This window comes from Colletotrichum jinshuiense, chromosome 2 (genome assembly GCF_051148585.1).
Source record: "Colletotrichum jinshuiense chromosome 2, complete sequence".
Lineage (NCBI taxonomy): Eukaryota > Fungi > Ascomycota > Sordariomycetes > Glomerellales > Glomerellaceae > Colletotrichum > Colletotrichum jinshuiense.
The window spans coordinates 4,509,486-4,527,075 of NC_139309.1; the positions used below are offsets into that span (position 1 = coordinate 4,509,486).

Below are 17,590 nucleotides of genomic sequence, written 5' to 3' on the forward strand. Positions count from 1 at the left end.
TGCTACAGAGCCGCTTGCTCCGATTGCAGACCCGCAAAGGAATAAGGTGAGTGGACGATGACCACTTTTAGATATGTCCCCGGGCTGATCGTATGAAGGGGTCGACGCTAAAGGGTCTCTTCCTAGCTGGGCGGGAGAAACCATGAAGAGCTTAATCGAACGGCCCATCGGCAAACTTTCCTGAAGCCGGCTGATGTCAGGTGAACGGGTCCAGCTGGGATATCGCTGCACTTCTGATTCGCTGTTCAGTTTGCCAATTCGTCGGTGCAAACGTTATATTGTATACATATGTTTTACACGAGCTGTAGGCGATTCTCGGCATTTTCAGATACCCTGGAACAGAGCAATCCGTAATACACATAATCATGTCCTGAATACTTCATTTCTTCTCAACTACTCCTGGGTATAATATTTGACATCGTTGCAACTTGTTTCCTTCGACTCCACAACCAAGAACCTCACGACTTCCCGCCGACTGTCGAAGGCTCGGCTGAGCCGTCCCCGGGTATCCTTTCATACGCCGGCGCCGCGCCGCTGGGTCCGTCGTAGGCCGGAACGTCCTCGGCATCGGCCGGAGGCGGTGCGGCTGACCGGCTAGCGCTCCCAGAGGCCTCGGCCCGCCCACTCGCCATGTCCTCGCACGGCGCCAAAAGCAGGACCTTCTGGTTGCCCTCGCACTTCCAAGTTTCGCCCGCCACCAAAATCTGCACCTCCCACTGCAGCACGTGCTCGGTCTTGATGCAGTACGTCACAAAGGTGGGCAGGACGGTCAGGTTGGTTGTGCTGCCGCCCGGGCCGTGCCTCGCCGTGTTCACGATCCGACCAAAGGCGTCGACGTGCAAGCCCAGCACGGCGCCCACGTCGACCGGGTCCCCCTTCCCGCTGCACGGGAGCACGAGGGGCCCCCCGACGGGCTTGAGATACTCGCTGATCTTGCCTAGGCACAGCTTTCGCGTCTTGCTGGCCTCGTGGGAGTCCAGCGTGCCCGGGCAGATGACGCCCGTAGTCGACTGCAGCTCCAGGTCGACGTACTTCACCGTCACGGTCTGCGGCACGTCCTCAATGACGTCGGTGGTCTTCTCCCTGTTCGGAGTGAGGTGCAGCAGGAACGGGACCGTCGACTCGTTGCCGAGCTGGATGACGGTGGGGAACTGGACGTGGAGCGTGTAGTGGAACGTCGGCACCTTGGACGAGCCGAAGAACTTTTGCGTCTTCTGCTTGAACGACAGGTCGGCCTCCTCCATGCCGGGCATCAGCCGCTGGCTGCTGACGCACCCGGCCATGTTCCGCGTCAAGAGCCCGAAGTCGCTGATGGGCGGCGCCGGCGTCAGGGGCGAGAACACCTTGAGGGGCAGCGACGCCGAGATGATTTTGCTCCTCCCGTTCTCCACCAGCTCGGCCTGGATCCAGTACTCGACGAACCCGTGCCAGTGCTTGCTGAAGCTGGAGTTGTCGAAGAAGAAGGTGGCCGGCAGCGGCTGCGAGGGGATCCCCGCGGCGGCCCCGGCGCTCCCGGGCTGGCGCAGGAAGCACGCCTCCCTCGCCTTGTCGCCGCCGCAGGCGTTCACGGACGCGGCGTCGGTGTGCGTCGGCAGCTCCAGCGCGAACGGCCAGGACTGGGCGTCGCCGCCGGGGGCGACGTGGACGGGGCCCTCGTGGACGACATGAGTGATGGCGGACTCGGGCCAGAAGTTGAAGCGGCTGCGGTAGTAGCTCTTGTTGTTGTTGCCGCGCTCGATGACCAGCTTCGCCTTGGCGCGGCCAAGGAGCCGGACGCGGACTGTTGCCGCCGGGGTGACGATGTGGCTTTTCCGGACGATGTGGCCGAGGATGACGCTGCCGGGATGCAGCGGTATGTGGGGCGTGAGCAGCTGGATGGAGAGGTCGTGGCTCGCCTTTAGTTGAGTGGGCGGCATGGTTGAATGTCTTGATATTGGTGTGCACTTTTCAATCGAGGTTATGAGTGAGGTGACGACCGAGTGAATGATATATTAGAGTTTCAACTGGAAAGCTTGAGTGAATGAATCGTGTCTTTGTAAGGCTGGGGATGGCTACTTGATAAGATGCAGTGATCGACATAAGCACCAATGGCAATCGTCTCCCCCAACAGGCCACTAAGTGCCGCAAAGCCAGCGCCGAGAAAACGGCTCCAGTGTTAGGCAGCAGCTGCAATGCATGCATGGTATCATGGTTGAGCCGTGGCGCAGCGATCCGCAGTGCATCGTTTGCATCGTTCGGAGCGAGGCTTAGCAACATCACAGGACACAGAGGGATTGCAATATTACATTGTCTTCGTCGTTATCTGGTATCTACATGCACTGAACTGCAACAAATTCTAACTAATACGATGCCTTTACCGCTGATAAGTAATCTTTTCCAAAGTCACGGGGATGGTGTGCAGAGCCTTGGCTGCAGACTCGCCCAGGTAGAAGCTGTATTCCCCTGCCTCAACCACCCAATTCCGCTCCGCCTCGTCAAATGAGGCAAAGTCCTTGGCGGAGACGGCCAGCGTGACGGTTTTCTTTTCGCCCGGCTGCAGTTGGACCTTGTCGAATGCAACAAGGACCTTGACCGGCGTGTCTGCCGCCCGCTCGGCCTTCCCGGCGTACACCTGCACCGCCGCCCCGCCCGCCACGCCGCCCGTGTTGGCGACGTCCACGGAAACCTCGAATTCGTCGGCGCCGGCGCCCTTTTTCGCGACCCGGAATCCGCCGTACTCGAACGTCGTGTACGAGAGGCCGTAGCCGAAGGGGAAGTTCAGCGCGTCGCCCCCGACGCGGTCGTAGTGCCTGTATCCCACGAAGACGCCCTCGGCGTATTCCACCCTGAGCTGGCCCTCGGCGTCCCGCTCGCCGGGGAAGTTGCCGTGCGCGGGCGCGTCCTCGACGCGCGCGGGGAAGCTGACGGGCAGCTTGCCCTCCGGGTTCACGGCGCCGGTGAGCACGTCGGCGATGGCGTTGCCGCACTCCTGGCCCGGGAACCAGGACTGCGCGAGGGCGGCGACGCTGCCGAGCCACGGCATGGCGACGGCGACGCCCGTCGAGTTGACGACGACGGTGTTCCTGTTGGCCGCGGCCACGACCCCGATGAGGCCGTCCTGGTCGCAGGGCAGGTGGAACGACTCCTGGTCGCGGCCCTCCGTCTCCCACTGCGGGTCGTGGCCCGTGAAGACGATGGCGAAGTCGGCCTCGGCGGCGACGCGCGCGGCCTCGCCGTGCAGGTCGGCGTCGTGCTCCGACTCGAGTGCGAAGCCCATGCGCACGCCGGTGCGGCCCTCGAGAATCTCAAGGCCGATCTTGGTCGGGGGCTTGCTGTGGATGCGCAGGCGGTACGTCTTCCCCGCCGTGAAGGCGTGCTTGATCTCCGTCTCGTTGGCGGCCAGGAAGAGGGCGCCCATGGGGTCGGCGCAGTTGCCCGTCTGCTCGAAGACGACCTCGTCGTCAACGAAGACCTGCGTCGGGCCGATGCCCGAGCAGGCGATGTAGTGCGTCCCGGTCTCGAAGGGGGTGAAGTCGCCGACGATGTCGAGCGTCTTCCACATGGACTCCTGGGAGCCGAGCGGGGAGTAGGCCGAGTTGACGTAGCCGTTGAGCACGGAGACGGGCTCGGCGTCCTCCTTGCCGTAGTCGTAGAAGACGCGGCTGAAGCCGGGCTGGCCGTCGAGGCCGACAATCTTGCCGACCTTGCCGTCCTGGTTGATGGGCGGCAGCAGACGCTCCTTGTGGGCGCCCTTTGCGTAGGTGAACTCGACGTCGTCACCGAGCGCCGAGTGCAGCGCGTCCCACGGCGGGAGCCTGTAGTGTGCGTTGACGCTGGCGCTGCCGCCGCCGTGCGCGAGGCCATCCTTTGCGTATCCGATCAGCGCAATCTTCTTGCCCTTGACCTTGTCCTTGGTCAGAGGCAGAATGTCGTTCTCATTCTTGAGCAGCACGATGCCTTTCGCGCCGGCTTCGCGGATCAGGGCCCGGTGCTCCGGGCGGTCAATGGCCTTCTCGACGGTGATGGTCGGGTCCTTGAACCCGTTGAGCTTCTCCGTCCACTCGAGGATGGTCCGTACCCGCTCGTCGATGATGTCCTCCGTCACCTCGCCCTTCTTCACCGCGTCGAGCACCACGTCCGGCTTGCGTATCCTCGGCGGCCCGGGCATCTCGATATCCAGACCCGCCTTGATTCCCTCGGCGACGGAGTTCGTGCCGCCCCAGTCGCTCATCACCAGGCCCTCCCATCCCCACTCGCCTCTCAGCACCTCCTTCAGCAGCCACTCGTTCGAGTCGCAGTGCTTGCCGTTGATGAGGTTGTAGGCCGACATGATGGCCCACGGCTTGGCCTCCTTGATGGCGATCTCGAAGGGCTTGAGGTAGATCTCCCGCAGCGCGCGCTCGCTGATGGTCTCGTCGACCGTCGTCCTGGCCGTCTCCTGCTCGTTGGCCACAAAGTGCTTGATGGTCGCCGAGACGCCCAGGCTCTGGCACCCCTGGATCATCTCCGAGGCCAGCTTGCCCGCGAGGAACGGGTCCTCGCTGTAGCTCTCGAAGTTGCGGCCGCCGAGCGGGTGGCGGTGGATGCACACGGTGGGCGCCAGCAGGCAGCGCGCGCCCTTGGCCTTGGACTCCTGCGCGAGCGCGTAGCCGACCCTGCGCGCGATGGTGCGGTCAAAGGTTGCTGCGATGCTGCACGCCGCGGGGAAGCACGCCGCCTTGGTGCTCCCGTCGATGGCGGCGCCGCGGGTGCCGTTGGGGCCATCGGTGGTCTGCGGGCTGTGAGCGGATGCGGCTATAGTTGAGGTGAGAAGTGAGACTGACCTTGATCGCCGGGACGCCCTTTTCTGGCACATCGCCGGTCTCGACGAAGTTGCGGCCTGCGAGGAGTCTGACCTATGAGTGGAGAGAGTCAGCGGCTTGAATTTCAGGATTACGCAACACTATTTTTTTCTTTTCTTTTTCAATTCTCACCTTTTCCTCGAGCGTCAGGCTCTTGATGATGGCTTCAATGTCCGTCTTGTCCGCCATTTTGAAATAATTATAAGCAACGAATATCTGAGCTCACTTCAGGGGCTCTGCATCGCCTTCTCATGGCCGTACGGCTCCTTTATCCCCCGCGACGATGCCACGAGGAATGGCGTAAAGTGGAGCGTCACGGAGGTCGGAACTCGGAACAGACGCAGCGAAAGAATGGGGTCTCCAGAATCCCTCCGCATTTCGTCGTGAGGGCGGCGCGGATGGGGGATGACGACTTTGAGACTAGGGGCCTACTCTGGCCATCCTCGCCAATTAAACTGCCCGGAATTGTCGGTCGGAGGCGGCCAGAGTCGCCGGAACCCCCGCTGGTTCGCTGCAGCTCGGAAGAGACGCCGGCGAGCAGCTCCCGAACGGGACTGCAGCTAAGTCCGATGATCTCTTGGCTCCGGGCTGGGTGCTTTACGACGGACTGGATGGTAGACGTTGCTGCATCGGAGTACGTACTGCAGATGCACGGCGGGCAAAGCAGTCCAGGAGAAGCACGCTGCTGTGCCGACTAACCACTCGGCATCAAGACCTCGTATAAATGTGCCATTCCCCCTAGTGGGAGAGGAATCTCTGCCGAGTCGGGCGCGAAAGTTCCTCCCGCCGAGTTATAAAGGGCATTCTAGCGCTTAGCACCTGGAAAGAGTGTGTCATGCGGCGGGCTGCTCCCTTCGGAAACTTTAACCATGAAGCCGGGTCATTCGGAACGATATTGGACCGTCTCAGACGAACACTGACTAGCAGTTTTCGCGGTCTCAACCCATTAATTTAATCTGGACACATTGGGTTCGAAGGATTAAGATGTTCAACATGGTAACGTAAATAGAACCGTAACATTAGGCATACAAGCTGCAGCATTCGGACATTCATAGTGTCCCGTCCAAGCCCAGGCTGCAATGATGACGGAAATGTACGAGCATGCTCTGCCCTTCTTGAACTGTCCCTCCCACAGATTCGAGTCTTTGTCCAGTGTTCCCAGGCAGCACAGGAAACTCGAATGCAACACGAAGCGGCCCAGAAACGGCAAAGTCCGCAGTCTCTTTGTTTCGCAGTCCAAAGCCTCCAAGTCCGCTTCCCTCCGCTCCTTCGCCTACGCCCCCTCCCCCCGTCACAATTGGTGGACGTCATCCAAGGTAGGTCGAAGTTCCACGCGAAAAACCCGCCCTGTCCACGCTAAGACCGCTCTCTGTCTCTCTCTCACTCGCGCGCGCGCGGCTCGGACGGACTTTGTGTTGACTAATGCTGCGGTATACGTTGCGTTGTGCGCACCGTCTGACAGCCCATAAATCAATCCCCTGCTGTCTCATCGTCGACTTTTCCTTTGTCGTGATTTCGCACGTTTCTGCACACATCGCAGACCTCGCAAAATGACATTGACGGACGCCAACAACCCGCCCGCAGGGCGAGGTGCCCTCCAGGAAACCAACTTCGAGGCCTTCCGCAGCGAGGACATCTCGTCCGGAACCGCAATCCCCAGCGACGAGGAGTCCGTGACGGCGGCAGAGTCCGACGGCACCTTGGAGCAGAGCACATCGTCCAATGGATACACGTATGGCGCCCCCAGCCAGCCAGCATCGGTCCCGAAGCCCAGCAACGGCGCCGTCGCCGACACCGCCGCAAACACGCCTCCGCCGGCCCGCGCCCTGGCTCCGGACCTCCTCCGCGGCCTGCTCATGGGGTTCATGGCCATGGACCACAACGTCATCGGGCTCATGTCGTGGCCGCACAGTACCGGCGCCAACCACATGGAGTCCGACTCGGCCGTCATTGAGCGCTGGAACCGCCCAATCGGGTACGCCGTCCGCAGCCTCTCGCACCTGTGCGCCCCGGGTTTCACCTTCCTGCTCGGGATGGGCATCGTGTACTTTGGACGCTCGCGGTCGAAGCTGGGGTGGTCCCCGGCGCGGATGGCCCGGCATTTCGCCATCCGGGCTGCCGTCCTGACCCTGGTGTCGGTGTCAATGGGGATCGTTCTGACGCAGGGCCAGTTCTGGTTCATGAACATCATCCTCGTGGCGCTTGGCGTCGATTACCTCCTCGTCGGCCTCCTGTGGCTCGGCATCTCGGCGACGGAGCCTCTGGTGGCCTCGGCGGTGGACCGGCTCGTTCTCGTCGGCGATGAGGGCGAGAGGACGCCTCTCCTGCAGCAGAATGGCCACCGGGCCCCGTCCAAGACCAAGACGTCCGCCCGCGCCCAGGCGATTTCGTGGCACATGCACAACACCCTCCTTCTCGTCCTCGCCTTCGTGACAATCTGGTGGAACCACTGGCTTTCTCCGACCCACGGCGTCTGCACGGCATCTCCGGTGTCCTCCACGACCAACGACTTCTGGCGCTTCTGGTTCTTTGAGATCCAGAAGCCTGGCGTCATCTCGGGCTTCCCGCCGCTCGCGTGGATCTCCTTCGCCATCCTCGGCCTCCTGTACGGGCGCATCGTCCTCGCCCGCCCCGTCTCGGCGTGCGCGCTTGCCGCGGGCAACGCCGCCGCGGGCCTCGTCTTCAGCGTCCTCTTCGCCCTCACCCGCCTCCTGCGCGTCGGCAACCTCTCCGAGGGCTGCCTGCAGACGCCCGACCAGGCGGCGCGCCCCGACGCGAACCCGTACCTCGTCTCGCCGGCGTCCTTCTTCTACGTCGTAAAGTACCCGCCCGACTTCGCCTTCTTCGCCTACGCGCTCGCGGGCACCTTCTTCCTCCTCGCCCTGCTGGGCACGATCCCGGCGCGCTTCGCGGCGCGGTGGCTCAAGGTGCCGCTCGCGTTCGGCACGTCGGCGCTCTTCTTCTACCTCGTGCACCTGTTCGTGCTGTTCAGCCTGTGCATGGTCACGATCAAGCTCTTCGGCCACGACACGGGCGTGCCCCCGCCGATGGACGACGGCCGGCCGTCGCTGGGCGTCGACAGCATCTGGCTGTGGTGGGCGAACTGGGCGGTGGCGATGGGCATCATGTATCCGCTGTGCAGGTGGTACAGCGCGTTCAAGAAGACGAGGAGCGCGGACTCGGTGTGGAGGTTCTTTTAGAGTTGCGCGAGGGCGTACCTCGGCGCATGTTGTGATAGAAGCATCAAATGACGACATTTTAGAACTGCCCCTCCCCCCCTCTACTATGCAAGCCCTCGCTCGCTCTCTTTTTGTCCATCAGTACGAATACGCATGTATAGTAAAACAAAAAATACCCCCGTCATTTTCATTCCCCAAGGCCCAGGCGGATCTCATCTGGTGCGGATATCATGGACTCCGGGTTTCTGGTCACTCCACAACAACGTGCATGCATGCATGATTTGATCAACCACTCGACAAAGAAAACGCTTGAAATTGTGAGACTGTTCAATCTGGGTATGTACGAGCAGGGCAACCCGGCCCCCCGCTCACGGCCATCATTCATTACTACGCCCCTGGCACCCAATGCGCCGTGTTATTTCCATCTCGGCTGGGGGCCCGGCTGCGGATATGGCTGAGCCCGCGATTTCCGCCGTGTGACTCGCTGCGGCCGGCCCGCCGCCGCCGTCACCGAAGAATCCGCCGCCGGGGCCTTACTGGTCTTGGCCCGCGTCCTCGCCGGCCGGCTCGCGCCTTCGGAGCTGGCCGTCGTTCCCGCGGCAGTCGTGGACGGCGCGGACTCCTTCTTCACCCTCGGCGCCGTCGGCCTCGTCGGCTCCGAGCGAGTCTGGCTCTCGACCCGCCGCGCGCCGCGCAGTGCCCGCGCGGTCGCCGGCGTCGCGGCCTTCTGTGGCGATGCCTTTTGTGGCGACGCCTTCTGTGGTGACGGCCTCTGCGGTGACGCCGCCTGCGTTGACGGCGCCGCTCTGCCGGCCCGCGCCCGTGTCCTCGCGACCGGCGAACGAAGCGTGACCCTAGACTTTGGCGCCTCCAGCACCGGCGCCGGTATGATGAGCTCCGACTCGCCGCCATCCTCGGTCATCATCATCAGCGAGGAGTCCTCCTCCGGGGGCAGCTGGTCGGTGAGCCGGCGCGCCACCGTCCACTCCTGCACCCTGGTCCGGCGCGCCACCTCCTCGTCGTCGACGCTCTCGCTCTCGCTGGCCAGCCGCTCGGCGACTCTCACCTTGGTCCACGACGACTTCATGATCTGCCGCTGCGCCTCCGACTGCCGCAGCCACCGGCAGAACCGCTCGTTGGACCGCTTCCACCGCCGGTCCTCGGACCCCCTCGCCTCGCGGCCCTCGTCGTCCTCGTCGTCGTCCGTCGCCGGCGCCTCCTCGTCCACGGCCATGCCCGGCGACCGCTGGTCCCTCTCCTCCAGCGCCGTCACGGCCCGCCCGGCCTCGAAGTAGCGCCCGGCCGCGGCGATGGCCATCTCCTCGGCGGCCTCGACGTTGGAGCGCGCCGTGAGGCAGACGTCGCCGTGCGTGCCCAGGTCGCGGCGGATGCGTTCGCGGCGGTCCTCGGCGGCCGCCAGCGCGCGCGACAGCGTCTCGATGGCGTCGTTGGCGTCCTCGAGCTCCTGCATCTGCCGCTTCATGAGCGACAGCGACGTCTCGCAGAGCTCGCGCGCGCGCTCGAGGCCCGCGTCGGCCTGGAGCTTGTCGCGCTCCGCGTCATCGCGCTCCGTGATGGCGCAGCGGTAGTCCAGGAAGTCGATGTGCTTGCCGCTGTGGCCACAGTTCCGGCAAGCGTCGGGGTCCATCTGGCCCGGCTGAACAAAAAAAAACCTTCTTTATTTTTCCTGCGCACGCCTACCCCATGTCAGTTTTTTTTTATTCCCCGATGTACACTCCTCTGTACTCAAGGAAGCCGATTTTCATTTTCATTTCATTTTAAAAACGGCGGCCCCCATGGGCAGAGAGAGAGGGAGGCCACGGGGTTCGTCTCACCTTTTGGTGGCTCGTAGATCTCGACGGTGGGGGTGTGTATCTGAAGGAGGCTGTAGATGTAGGGATAAAGGTGGACATGGACGGGAAAGGCGCGGGCAGCGTGCGAGGTAACGGGACAGAAAAGAAACCGCCTCAGCTTGATTGGAAGCACCCGGGGGAGAGGGAATGAATGGGTCACGATCCTCTCCTTCATTGCGGCGACCCTGTTTTCTCCAGGGGACGTGTGGATCTCCGTCGAGTTAGCGACATTGAGTCGGACTCCATAGTATATGCCAGATGAGCTGTCCCAACGTTCGTATACTATGTATGCCGATATTCGTCATCGAGGGAGGGGGGGGAGGGTTGGATTACCGGGCCAGTTGTGCTCGAAACCTGCATTCGACAAGAGTTTAAACCCTGGATATGCTGAGCATCCTTTCATAACGTTCCACGACATGCAACGAAGAACCCCAGAGACAACTTTGTTCCAGCAGCCTGGTACCATGCCTACCGGCATCAGAACCCTGGCTGCAGCTTCGTGTGGCCGTTCCCACCGTCTCATGGCTTCTGTGCCGATTCGCCCAGCGTTCTCGCAGCCCGGTCCCGGGTGATGCGTTGCTCAGCCAAAGAAAAGGAGGATGGAGCCATTTGTCGACTTTTTAATGAACAAGAACCGGACATGGGTTGGGAAATATTTGGGTTTTCTCCTTCGAGGCCCCCACCGAAATTGCAACCCAAAGAGGAAAAGTGGTTCAGGTGGACATTACGGATACGGTGGGATTGTCATGACTCTGCGTCTCTCACTCTCTCTCTCTCTCTCTCGGTTGCTGTGCCCCCATGTAGCGAGCTCCAGGGGTCAGGGGAGATGAAAAGCAATCCCTAACGGTTTCTGTCAATTTGAAGCCCACTTATCCGACCCATTCTGCGGTATTTCATAAAGTTGTCCAGGTTATAATAACACGACATAAGTTTCAATGTTTACATGCCCGTACCTTCTAGAAGGATTCCGTGCCAACCGCGCACCGGTGCGGGACCAACCGAGATTTCAGTACGGCTGGCTTCGCCGGCTTCGCCGCGTGGTTCGGCGGGGTCGGCCCGTTGCGGCGACGGCGGTCTCGGTGACCGGCGTGGACGATGACGATGCAGCCGATTCGGCCTGTTCGCTTTGTTCGGCTGCATCGGCCATGTCGGGGAATATGTTTAGCAGAAGGGACCTCGCTCTCTCGGCGTCATCGCCCGCGAGTCCCTGTATCGCCGCTTGCATCATCTCTCGTCGGGTGCTAGCTGCATCGGCCGCTGTGTCGCGGTGCAGGGCCAGCAGCGTCCCGTCCACCGTCGAGGCATCATCCGACTCCAATTCCTCCTGCTTGATGGACACCGCTGGCGTCGGGGTCTGTAGGGTTGCGACCCATCGCTCCGCTCGGCTTCCTCTGTAACTTGCCTCCTCGGCGATGCGCATTGGTTCCCTCCGCCGCCTGGCCTCTTTCTTCCTTCGCTCCTCGACACGGTATTTCCAGCCCGCCATGAAGTTGAGGTACCGAGCCTCCTCGTCGTCGTCGAGCTCCTCCGGGTCCGCGCCCTCGCCCTGTTCCCACCAATTGCTCGGATCTTCGGCCACACCGGCGTCGCACTCATACCGGTCGTCCTCCCCGTGGTGATCTCCCGACTCCACATCCTCGACCGCCTCTTTCGCCAGCTCCTCCCGGACCTCGGCGGCGTTCACCACGTCAAGCATGGCCATCTTCTGCCGGTGCGCCATGTCCCTGAGCTTCTTCCGCTCCGCGTAATCGGCGTAGACCCTCACGCGGCTCTTCTTGGCCGCGTCGAGGGCCTGCTGCATCGAGCGCACGAGCTCGTCGGCGGCCTTCATCTCCCTCTCGGCCTTTTCGAAATAGTTGTCCGCCTCGTGCGCCATGCGCTCGATCCGCGCCCAGGCCCGGTCGGTGACGACGCGCGCCGCGGTCGCGGACTCGCGCTCCATCTCCGCGCAGCATTGGTGGTGGATGGCGAGGTGCTTGCCGATGTGGCCGCAGCATTTGCACGGCGTGGGATCCCAAGACCCGTAGTTTTGCTCCGATATCCAGAGGGGCAGCATATCTGGCGCGGCCGTGTGAGTGCCACGTCGTCCCCACGAATACGGATCGTCTCACCTTGGATGGAATATTTGACGTAACTGGATGGGACTTTGTGAGGAATAGGTGAGTCGATGACTGCTTTAATGGCTGGTGTAGATGGAAATGACCGATGTGAATGAGCAGGTGAGACTTGGAGGGGGTTTTGAGCGTTGCGTTGTCACCGGCGACGCGCGCGCGTCCCAGGCAAGGCTGCATGTCTCACCAATTACTGCCCCTGCCACTGCAACGCTGACGCATTGAATCATTGAATGTAGCCTGGAGTGAGGCTAAGCCCGCGCACACACATCTAGTTTCTCAGATTCACATATTCACGCCGCTTGTATAGGGTAAGCGGTACTAAACGCACAGTCGAGGAACCATCTTCTGTCATGTTTCCTCTCCAACTGGGGTATAGTTGCCTCCCCCCGGCCCATCGGATCGGGCTGTTTCCTGGGACCGGCCCGCACGGAGGACTCGGGGGTGCCAGTGGATATGGTGCGGCGGTAGCCTGATGTGTTCGCTCCCAACCCCTCCCCCGACCAGGGATGTTGGAAACGATACTCATCGGGCATTCGATCTCCCGTCATATATGAGGCTAGTTTTGATCCATTACTGAACCGAATCAATCGTCAATGACTCGGTTCATGTAAAGATGGATATACGGACAGGTAGTGTTTTGCTGGTGACCCTGGAGCGAATGATGAGATGGCTGGGATGAACGCGGCAATGTTACCCTAAGTCGTGTCGTGTCTTCGAGCGACGCGTACAGGGATTGGTCACAGGCTGGCATCTCAGGCAGTGATTACCATGCATCAAAAGGAACCAACGATATATCATACAGTGACGTACCCACGTCACCCCGACCAAGCCCCCTCAACACATAAGGAGAGATGTCTTCTGCATCAAATTCAGAGAGACAATGATTCATCTTGAACCCCGCTGCAACTTCTCTAGTTCGATCCCTTCGCACTCCGACACCCAGTATGAAAAGGGGACAAACAACACTTGAGCATGAGCTTGACACCCCCGGCTTATAACTGCTCACGGCCAAAGTCGTTGGAGCGCTGCAACTCGGTTCTCATTTGCTAATCTAGGTCAACGGTCAAGTTCGCATATCACGGCTTAGCCACTGTGGAGGTGCGAGACACCGGCAATGCCTCCGGTATGTCCGGTGGCGCAGGTCACGCTTTCCTCGCCGTCTCCGCGATACAATTGGCGCCACCGACCTATTGCGATCCTGGGGACCTTGGAAAGTCCCCCACTGGAGTAACCGTCTTCTTTATTCTTTCGATGGCTATTTAATAGAGATCCCGAATCCCATCATAAGTACTTGCGCGTCTTTAGCGAATCTATTTGTCCTGCATTATCAGCACACTCTTTTCTAAAGATAGACGCGCCCAGCCTCCTACTCTTGCAAAAAGAAAAGAAAAAGAAATGCTAATATGAAGTTAACATGTAACGGAACCGATTCCGCTGTTGTATGGTACCTTGACCTTTCAACTTGATCAATCTCTCGTTAAGCATCGCACTTCGGACAAAGTCTGCACAGTATAGTATATCCGTCTGTTCATCTTTGCAAACATGGTTGAGCAAGGTAGTTTGTGTTCATCTATGGAAACTTTTTAAAACGGTTTTCAGAGTCGCCCATCTACTGCGTCAAAACATAACGGTAACGAGCTTTCCCTGCCTCAAAGTCGACAATTCCTTGATTGGCTTCCGACATAGGCCTCTCCTGCACCCAAAGCTTAATGTCCTTGGCAGCTGCTAGATCCAGCATCTCGCGGATTTCCCTGCGAGAGCCAATGTTGGATCCAGTGAGCTTGATACGCCGCGAGACAAGCAGAAAAGCGTCAACCTCGAACGGACCATCCTCGGGTAGGCCAACCTGGATGAACGTTCCATCTAAGCCGACCAGGCCAAGATACTCCCGAAACGAAACCTTGTTCGTGCCGATGGTGTTGATGACAATGTCGAAGGTGCCGGAAGGCTCTTTTGCCCACTCCGGGTTCTCGCTGGTAGTAATGTAGTCATCCGCACCCATCCGAAGTACGTCTTCCCGCTTGGAACCGCTGCGAGAGATGCCAACCACCTTATCAGCCCCGAGGGCCTTTGCAAATAGGATGGCGCAATGGCCAACCCCTCCGATGCCGACGACGCCCACGGTCTTCCCGGGACCACAGCCGTTGAGTTTTAGAGGCGAATACACAGTAACGCCGCCGCAAAGCATGGGAGCAACGGAGGCTGCGTCGAGTTTGTCGTCCAGCTTGAACACAAAGCTTGAAGGGCATCGATGGTGTGTCGCATATCCACCCATCGCTTTACCACCATTGTAGTGAAAACCACCATAAGTAAACACAGCCTTGCCGCAGTAGGACTCATTTCCAGCAACGCAAGACTTGCAGGGGCCAAAACGGCCGAGGCAGGAGTCGGATTGTGCACCAACGCCAACGCGGTCCCCGAGTTTGAGGTCCCCCGCCTTTGACCCGGCACGGACGACGACGCCGACGATCTCGTGGCCGACACAGATCGGGTACGGGGCCTCGTACTATCACTTGATTGTCAATGGTTTAGTCGTACACTATTTGGCCCGCCGGGACACGTACCCAGCCACTGCGCAAAGTGTGCAGGTCGGTGCCGCAGATCCCGCTGTGGGTGACTTTGATGTCCACGTCCGTCTCTTCCCATGCTTTGGGCTCAAATTCTTGCCAGACCATGTTCCCGCCGGCTGCGGCCTTATCAAGCGCGATCCATCCTTCAAACTTGTAGGCGGTAGATTCCATGTCGGATTAATGGTATCTGAAATAGCCCTCGAGAGACTCAGCAAATATGGGTGGTCTTCGGATCTACCTTCCTTGGCTCCAATTGGGGTAATCGACTTAGGAGAAGGGTATGCTACATAATGCACGTTGGACCAGCCATGTGACTTCCACTTATATATCCGGTTCCAAATGCACAAAGGTGGAGGACCGTTGGATTATCTGCAATGCCACGGCCATTTAATCAGGTAACGATCCTGACTTGCTTGCACTCTATTGGGGTTTGCGGGTTGGGGACATGCGGACCTTCAGGGATGCGATTGATTTGGTGAAAACCCCGGACTATCGCACGCAAGTCTACTCCATCTTCCCCAGTGACCGCCTTTCAGACTTTGTTGTTACCGTCTCCACGCGGTTAAACGCCAAACCTTTCCGTTCTCGGTTGACATGTACCGGTATAGCAGACCATCAGCAACCAACCGCATATGCATATCGGTCCCATTTCCTAGTGAAGAATTTCGTCCGCTCAAAACAGTACGAGCTCGGTAATCGCGGCGGGGAACCATGACCGTGCGGTGTTTATCAATAGGGATTCGGGGAATCTGGTTCAGAAGCATGTCATTATTACCGAATTCAAAGTCCTGGGAAACTTGTCCAATGACAGATTTATTTACTTAGCAGGGCTAATTGAATGCCAAAGCTTAGATAAAATTGTAGATGAGGACAACTACCTAACAAACTACTGCAGAGGGTGTAGATGTGCGGTAGGCACATGACATTGCTTTAGCATGCATCTATGCACGAGATATCAAGATTATCGAAAACTCTATGATCAAGTACTACCCCGCCAAGGACAGGAAACTCCAGCAGGTTTAGGATCCTCGCTGTAACATGGGCAAAGGTGGCAACACGTGTTAAATGGGCCCAAGATGTCTTCTACTAGTACTGCAAGGCATGCCTGCAGCCAAAACACAATCTACAGTCACAGCGTATTAAGACTGAGGGTGACGGTCACACTCAAAGACAGCAGCAATAAATAACGATTTTGAATGAGATTAGCGGTCTGGGTCAAGCAGCAAGTGAAGACCTGAATCTATGACAACCCTTCACCTTCCCATGTCTCCCTTCACCGTGTCTCATCCGTTTCTTCTCCGTCCGTTCTGAGGTTACCCCCACTGCCAATTTCTATTTGACTCATGCCCTCTTTACTTCTCTCACTTACTGTTCTTCCTTTGTTCACGACATTCTTACTTCCGATGAACACGAAGTCATCGTCCCCTTCCACCCCGATAGTAATTACCCTATCCGCGAGAGCCGCACTATAAAACCACCCCATGCGAAAGGTCAGACCAGACAATTGGCCATAAAGTTCCTTAGAAGACAGAAGTACCACACCCTCGGGTAGATGCTTCAAGAGATTCGAGTCTCTTAGCAAGGCGTGCATGGATGCTATGCTCTGGAAACCATCCGGCGCCAAGCCTTTGATATCCATGTCAAAAGGGGCAGTCCTTCCACCGAAATGCCGCAAAGCAGCCGAAAGCAGCACTACTGTGTTGACGAAGGCCACTATTGCGAGGATAGTGATAAGCGCATAAGTGATGGTTGAGCTTTGGATGAGGCGACGGCGGCTTTGGTTTGTGACGACTGCATCGAGATCCGGGAGGCTGTCCTGAGGGGAAAACTGGTACATATCAGTGCGATGAACTAATAGTTGACTTGGATGGCGTTCCAACCACCAATAAGGTGGGACAAGGCTCCCAGAAAGTGCCAAGCATTTTTTGATTAGGGGCTGAAGCTGAACAGGCTGTACTATGGTATATGTTGAGATCCCTGGTGCTGTGCCGCACTCCGCCTCCCCAATCCCTCGGTTGGGCTCCGCCTCCCTTGTTGCGTCCAGTTTTTTTGGCCAAGGTTCCGATTCCAACCGCCATCCCTTTCCAAATTCCTCCCATCTTCGTGTCCAAATCAGCCAGGATGCTTTTGAGCCACTGTAGAGCTGCTAAGGGGCCTTTGGCTGCTGCCGTTTCTACCGGTGAACTTCTAATTGTCTTTGTCGCCGTTGGGGACTTTTGTCGTAATCGCTGCCTCCGCTGGTGTATTACTAGTTATCTTCACTGTCCTCAGAGTATTTTCGGTTGTACCTGATCCCACAGCCAGGGCTTAAGTAGGCGAATAAACGACCCATAAAATCCTCTTCTCGGTTGTTCCAGAGGGAGCGATTGCGTGGGCGACTGAACTGCTTAAGCACATTCATAGAGCCCGTATCATTTTCAACCATACGATGAATTTTGTGCTCTTGAAATTCTTCGTTCACTGTAAGCAAGGTCTTGTTGAGTATTTGGAATCGACTTCAACGTGGCTCGTGGAACAGCATGTCCGACCGTAGAATAGTATGAAGTAGTCGAAGTGTAACCCACTCCAAGATGTCACTGGTAAACTCCTGATTATGGTTTGTAGTCTTCTGCCAGACACATGGACTCTCGGCGAATAGTAAAATCCTTTCTTTTTACCAGGTACATCTGATGATTCCATATATCTTTAGTCTGTCCAGCGTCCAACTTCAAGCGTTCTTCATTAATGCGTAGGTACCGTCGTTAAATCCCAGCCGAACTTCCCTGTGTTGGATATTGTTGTTAGGTGAAGCAGACGAAGGAAGTTCATGCAAGAGGATGTACCTGTTAGGACTAACATGAACTAATTCACGGCTCACGCCTATCATCCACGAAGGCGGGTGGAACCTGTCTCCTGAGCCCCGTTTATAGAGTCGGGATCCCGGCGGTAGTACACCTTCCACATAGCCTTCTTCAGGCTCTACACTTGGACTTAGCGGCGTGCTTAGCGTGACAGACTTAGCATGGCTGAGAGGAGCTAGCACGTCTCTTAACGCTTCAGCGGTGAATTCTTTGA

The 17,590-nt window shown here is 58.5% G+C and overlaps 6 protein-coding genes across 6 annotated transcripts; 1 reads left to right on the forward strand and 5 right to left on the reverse strand.

Annotated features, from left to right (window-relative positions):
* Positions 1-458: 458 nt before the first annotated feature.
* On the reverse strand, positions 459-1,916 carry EsH8_II_001177 (uncharacterized protein; the record flags this gene model as incomplete). The annotated part of the gene is made up of 1 exon (XM_083264475.1): positions 459-1,916. One exon carries the CDS (start codon positions 1,914-1,916, stop codon positions 459-461), a length of 1,458 nt encoding a protein of 485 aa, XP_083121797.1.
* A 437-nt stretch (positions 1,917-2,353) lies between these two features.
* EsH8_II_001178 (beta-glucosidase) lies at positions 2,354-4,834 on the reverse strand (the record flags this gene model as incomplete). The annotated part of the gene is made up of 1 exon (XM_083264476.1): positions 2,354-4,834. One exon carries the CDS (start codon positions 4,832-4,834, stop codon positions 2,354-2,356), a length of 2,481 nt encoding a protein of 826 aa, XP_083121798.1.
* Positions 4,835-6,370: 1,536 nt separating this feature from the next.
* Positions 6,371-8,020, forward strand: EsH8_II_001179 (uncharacterized protein; the record flags this gene model as incomplete). Its single annotated transcript, XM_083264477.1, has 1 exon — positions 6,371-8,020. The coding sequence occupies one exon, from the start codon at positions 6,371-6,373 to the stop codon at positions 8,018-8,020; it is 1,650 nt and encodes a 549-aa protein (XP_083121799.1).
* Positions 8,021-8,414: 394 nt separating this feature from the next.
* On the reverse strand, positions 8,415-9,647 carry EsH8_II_001180 (uncharacterized protein; the record flags this gene model as incomplete). The annotated part of the gene is made up of 1 exon (XM_083264478.1): positions 8,415-9,647. One exon carries the CDS (start codon positions 9,645-9,647, stop codon positions 8,415-8,417), a length of 1,233 nt encoding a protein of 410 aa, XP_083121800.1.
* A 1,211-nt stretch (positions 9,648-10,858) lies between these two features.
* On the reverse strand, positions 10,859-11,908 carry EsH8_II_001181 (uncharacterized protein; the record flags this gene model as incomplete). Its single annotated transcript, XM_083264479.1, has 1 exon — positions 10,859-11,908. One exon carries the CDS (start codon positions 11,906-11,908, stop codon positions 10,859-10,861), a length of 1,050 nt encoding a protein of 349 aa, XP_083121801.1.
* A 1,667-nt stretch (positions 11,909-13,575) lies between these two features.
* Positions 13,576-14,707, reverse strand: EsH8_II_001182 (NAD(P)-dependent alcohol dehydrogenase; the record flags this gene model as incomplete). The annotated part of the gene is made up of 2 exons (XM_083264480.1): positions 13,576-14,472; positions 14,531-14,707. The coding sequence occupies 2 exons, from the start codon at positions 14,705-14,707 to the stop codon at positions 13,576-13,578; spliced, it is 1,074 nt and encodes a 357-aa protein (XP_083121802.1).
* Positions 14,708-17,590: the final 2,883 nt, after the last annotated feature.